This window comes from Bidens hawaiensis, unplaced genomic scaffold, assembly GCF_021521415.1.
Source record: "Bidens hawaiensis isolate Kalapana, Puna unplaced genomic scaffold, B.hawaiensis_p1.1 tig00014471_1, whole genome shotgun sequence".
In the NCBI taxonomy this organism is placed as follows: Eukaryota; Viridiplantae; Streptophyta; class Magnoliopsida; order Asterales; family Asteraceae; genus Bidens; species Bidens hawaiensis.
The window spans coordinates 133,248-139,164 of NW_027492261.1; the positions used below are offsets into that span (position 1 = coordinate 133,248).

Sequence of the window (5,917 nt, forward strand, 5' to 3'; positions counted from 1 at the left end):
AACCTCTGTCCATTCCTTTATCTTTGTAGACTGAAACCTTAGAGGCGGTGATGGTGGTCAACAAATCTACATGGTGGCGGTGGCAGCCGATGATATGGTGATGAGAGGAATGAGGTTCTAGAATCGAACCCGACATGGTGTTTGTGGTCTCGCTATGGTGCTGCTCGCCTGATGTGATGTCTGACTTAAACCAGGTGTCTCTATATGTTTCAAATATTTTTCAACAAAACTTATCCTTTGGTTCATTGGTTGTATTCTCTTAGTAACGATTTGGAATTTAGAAATCAACTACCGATCCTTTATGCAATTTATCATGATATGCAGGCTTTGACTGACGGGTTGATGTGGGAGTCACATTGGGGTGAACATATTTGGAGCATGATTATTAAAGTTAATCATTTTATCAAACAAATTTTATTGTGATAATTTATTTAGAGAGAAGCAACTATACTTTCTTAAATTTCATCCCGAAAAACGTATGGGAACTGTTCAGGTAACGGTATTAATCTGGTTTCCATTTGATAGCTTGAATCCGTTAAAACATTGTAATTGGGTCAAACTGGTCAATTTGTGAACCCTCGATTATTTAAAGCGGTGATGGCTTCTTGAGCTTTAAATTCGACGATGTTGACTGAGCTTCCGTGGTTCCTATTTTTGATAGCTTGAATCAATTAAACACCATAATTGGATTAAACGGGTCAACGTGTGAACCTGTCGGCTACTTAAAGCTGTGATGGTTTCCTGAGCTTTATAGGCAATGTTTTCTGAGCCTCTTTGATTCTTATTTTTGACAGCTTGAATCGGTTAAACATTGTACCTCGGTTAAACGGGTCAATGTGTAAAATCGTCATTGGTTATATAAAATAAGATGTGTATATATGAAACTGTTGTATACAGATTTATTGAATTTTTGTTGTTAGTTAGTTAGTAAAATTCTATAGTTTTTTATACATGCAGATTTTTAAGTACACTTCAATAGTTTCACACGGTGGTGTGATGGTGGCGGTGGTCAGGCAGGTTGCATGCTCTACGATTTATCGCATACTTTTGCCGGGTTCGATTAGAAACCCCAAGTGGGTGGTCTGGTAGGATAAAACCCTATCGTCGGGTCCGATTCGGAACCCTTGGTGGCGATGGAGTGGTGGTGGCCGTTGTGACGGTGGTTGTGAGTCGGTGTTTTTCCGGCAGCTTTACTGTCTGTTTTTGGTCGATTTGCTTTGTAAGGGCTATGATGATTTATTAATTAAAATCTGAATATGAGAGATTTTGTGATGCTCTTGTCGCAGGTTTTCGGCCGTCTATGGCGGCCTTATCTAAGCCTATTTGTGATTTTCACTCTTAACGAGAATAATTTATGATTAAGTTTGCTTTATCGAGTTAAGTCTTAATTTTAGGTTAAAGATCATACATGATTTCCACTAAATATCATCATAAACATTTGTACACAGTGATTGATATTTGAAATTCATATGAATGGTTTTTGATGGGTATCTTTCTGTAGAGATTAACTTTTATGAAGCAATACACCAGCATACTTTGATATTACAAAGCAACACCACCTGCAAGTAGCAATGCTTCAACTTAGGCTATCTTTTGTATGTTGTAAATGGACTTGCAATCCTTCAACTTAGGCTACCTTTTTTATATTGTAAATGAACAGACGTAACGAATATGGGTTATGGGCATCATATAAACTGTTATACAGTTCTCGGAGGGGGGGTCGCACCTATCTCAATAAAGTTTATGATTGGTTTGAAGAGCGTCTTGAGATTCAGGCGATTGCAGATGATATAACTAGTAAATATGTTCCTCCTCATGTAAACATATTTTATTGTCTAGGGGGGATTACGCTTACTTGTTTTTTAGTACAAGTGGCTACAGGATTTGCTATGACCTTTTACTACCGTCCGACCGTTACTGATGCTTTTGCTTCTGTTCAATACATAATGACTGAAGCTAATTTTGGTTGGTTAATCCGATCAGTTCATCGATGGTCGGCAAGTATGATGGTCCTAATGATGATCCTACATGTATTTCGTGTATATCTCACCGGGGATTTAAAAAACCGCGCGAATTAACTTGGGTTACAGGTGTGGTTCTGGCTGTATTGACTGCATCTTTTGGTGTAATGGTTATTCTTTACCTTGGGACCAAATTGGTTATTGGGCCGTGAAAATTGTAATGGGTGTACCTGACGCTATCCCTGTAATAGGATCACCTTTGGTAGAATTATTGCGCGGAAGTGCTAGTGTGGGACAGTCCACTTTGACTCGTTTTTATAGTTTACATACTTTGTCATTTGGATATATGTAACCGCTTTATATGTAGCCGACATTAAATACAAGTATGTCGGAATTTGTTGCTAACATTCATACAAAAACAAATACAACAAAGGAAAGTTGTCGACGCTCTCCACAGCCGAACCCCAATGCTCTCCACAACTGAACCCCGCCGCATCGCGACGGGTTATCCAACTAGTTAATTATAAGTGCAGAAAGAATTATTTAAATGCCTTGAGTTTCATGTTTAAAGGTAAAGGGTGATAATTAATCCCGATTCGCTAAAGATAAAACCGAGGGGTGGCTATGTTGATCTCATGGGGAGGATAAGGATGAGATCAAAATTCAAACATACTATTATTTAAGTTTTAATTGTTTTAAATGTTTATGTTTATCTTTTTAGTATTCTAGTTCAAGTCAAACTCATATTGTTTAGTTTATAAATAGGGTTCTTTATGTTGAGTTTTTATTAATAAGAAAAAGAGACTTAAGAGTTAAAAAAACCCATTCTGTGCTTTCTTCCGATTTCCGTTTTTCAAATTATACATCACCTCAATTATTATTATAAATCCACTTGCACTTCACTTTGCCAAAGAAACAGTTTCTACCTCCGACGAATAATATCGATTCCGTATTCATTGTTTGCAGAATTTAATTATTAAAGGTTCAATTCCAATTTGTTTCTCCAACAATTGGTATCAAGAGCGTAGGCGATCTATGATCTTTGGGAAAGAGCGGTGTGGGGCGAATAACCACATCCGACTGACGGGAAACAATTCAGCCGTAAGGAGTACGGTTCACGTTTTCCGATCAATCAACAAAGAAGATGGTGAGTATGGGAGACGCGGTAGCGGGTGGAACCAAGTTGTGCAAGCAAGGGAATCAAGTTCAACTTCGTTGCAGTGTCCGAAGTTAACAAAAACAAATTACAACACGTGGGTTGTAATTATGGAATCGATCCTTGATGCTCAAGGATTATGGGAGGTGGTGTCCGGTGAAGCCCTAGACGAGAGAAAAAACAAGGTGGCTAGGGCTATTGTTTTTCAAGCCTTACCGGAAAACGTGTTGATGCAAGTTGCAAGAACCCGTGATGCTCATGAGATTTGGGAATCACTACGGGTTAGATTTCTCGGTGCCGATCGAGTGCCACAAGCTCTCTTACGTTCGTTAAAGCGAGATTTTAATCAATTGAAGATGGGAGAAAAGGAATCCGTTGAAGACTTTGCCGGGAAGGTAACAGAATTCGCCTCGCAATTTGATAGTTTGGGTAGTTCGATGGAAGAACATGAACTCGTAAAAAAATTGCTCGATAGCGTTCCGGACCGTTTTATTGATATTGTAGCAACTATCGAACAATGGTCCGATCTTAACACTATGGTGTTTGAAGATTGTATAGCAAGGTTAAAAGCTTTTGAAGAGAGAATAAAAGGCAAGGAAGCTATGGCCGAGATGGGAAAGTTATTGTATGCCAAAAACGATAATCAAGGAAAAAAAGACACCGATCATGACCGCAAAAGTTATGCTCGGGGTCGTGGCTCCTCGGATTATGACCAACGGGGCCGTGGAAGAGGCCGTGGTCGAGGTTCGAGTAGAGGAAGGGGTCAGTTTAATCAAAACTATGATAACCGGAGAGACGGTAACTAACCGAACACGAACAAACAAGGTAGAGATGGAAATCAAGGTAATGATCATAATAATCAAAATCATGGTAGAGATAAAAGCGGTGTTCGGTGTTATAATTGCAATGTTTTGGGCCACTTTGCGTGGGAATGTCCGAGCCCACCGACTCAAGAAGCGAATCTTAAGCAAGCTGAGGCTAAGCCGCCAACTCTTATGATGGCCTCAGTTGAAGTTGATAAAGATCAAGTTATGTTAAACGAAGAGAAGGTTCATCCAATCCGTTACGCAGACGACTCGGTAAGCGATTCAATTTGGTATTTAGATAATGGGGCGTTTAATCACATGACTGGATATGAAGCCTGATGTACATAGAAATATACATCTTTTCGGCATCAAATAATCTCTAAAAACTGCAATTTTTATCTAATAACATAGCATAAAAGGCTACTTAACATAATAAAACATAATTTAAGGTGAAACCAAACCCCAAACGAAGAAACAAGCAAAAAGACGAAGAAAAACAGAAGAAAACACAAGAAAACAAAGAAACACGCCCCCATGCCTCAAGAAACACGCCCCCATGCTTCTGACACAAGAAAAGACAAAATCTGGAAACAAAAGCACGGGTCCGTGCTCATCATGCACGGGGTCGTGGACGGGAATGCAGAAAAGACAAAGAAGAATTGAGCACATGTCACCAAAAACCACGGGGTCGTGCCTACTAACCACGGGGCCGTTGGCCACCTCACACAAAAGACAAAACAAATCTGGCACATGTCATAAAAAGCCACGGGGGCGTGCCTCAGGAAGCACGGGGCCGTGCTTACCTTCCAAAAACGGCAAAAACAAATCTGGCACATGTCATAAAAATGCACGGGGGCGTGCTCACCAAGCACGGGGTCGTGCCTCACCATCCAGATTGCCTATAAATAGTGGTTCATGTTGCATTCATTTGGTGTGCCTTGAAAATAATTCTCTCCGGTTTTCACTTATAAAAACACACACTAACACTCACTTTGAAGATCTAGTGAAGAGTTTGAAGGTTTGGAGGTCATCACCACTAATCATCATCATCAACCATCATCAACATCATTAAGAAGAAAGATTTATCTACATTTTGTTAGATTGTTCCAAGTTTAATCATGTATTTGTTATTATCAATCATCTTAATGTTTATCATCATGCTCATTATGAGCTAAACTCCTTTTACCATCTAAAATCTATGAAGAAGCTTTGTTTTACTTGATAATTAATCAAGACATGTGATGTAGTCTAGTAAAGTACATGGTTATATTACAATTATCTTTTGATGAGAAATGTTTCACCATCTTAAATCACTAATTCAAAGTTGGTGGTTGTCAATCTCATTGGCAATCGTTCATGATCGATTCAAGTTCTTGAAAGATAGAAATACTCTGATACATTATCGAAACATGGATCCTTATATTGTACTTAGAAATGATGAGATATAAGTTATGGTGTATTTTTCTAAACCTTGGTAATCCGAAAATGGCTTTGCTTAGGATATCAAATTAGTTAAAGAAACCATATGTTAACGGAATGTGTAATTATAACCTACTTAAATCAACCAAGGGGAGGTTGTGTGATGAACTACAACCACCCGAAGTTGTTAGAATTGGTATTCGAGAAATTGAAGTCAATCCTAATTTTTCTACTTTACGAGACTACTTGCCAACTTAAATTGACATCATTGAGATGGTATGACATTAGGAAAGGGTGGACTTTAAAATACGCATATCATCTCCTTAGTGCCAAAGATGCCCACTTAAGGTTTAAGGAGCTATCTATCATATATGGCTACGGTAAGTTTATCACATGTCTACATATTAATTATCAATGCTAAAATGGAGTGGATTCTTGATCTTAGATGGTAACCTTCGCATAATTGAACAACTCGTTTAGAATTTATTGTCTTGGTCACCTATATATTATATATAAGTATTTACATTTTATAAAAAGTTCAAAAAAAAATTAACCCCAAAATGACTAAAACCTCC

The 5,917-nt window shown here is 38.4% G+C and overlaps 1 protein-coding gene across 1 annotated transcript; it reads left to right on the forward strand.

The window, feature by feature from the left end:
• The first annotated feature begins 2,996 nt into the window (after positions 1 to 2,996).
• On the forward strand, positions 2,997 to 4,262 carry LOC143546845 (uncharacterized). The gene is made up of 2 exons (XM_077038413.1): positions 2,997 to 3,915; positions 3,994 to 4,262. Exons 1-2 carry the CDS (start codon positions 2,997 to 2,999, stop codon positions 4,260 to 4,262), a joined length of 1,188 nt encoding a protein of 395 aa, XP_076894528.1.
• Positions 4,263 to 5,917: the final 1,655 nt, after the last annotated feature.

What these genes read in the sequence shown, in the direction of transcription:
- LOC143546845 (XM_077038413.1), top strand. Translation starts at nt 2,997, where the DNA reads ATGATCTTTGGGAAAGAGCGGTGTGGGGCGAATAACCACATCCGACTG. An exon ending in CTATGATAACCGGAGAGACG is followed by an intron (nt 3,916 to 3,993) that starts GTAACTAACCGA and finishes ATCATGGTAGAG; the next exon opens with ATAAAAGCGGTGTTCGGTGT.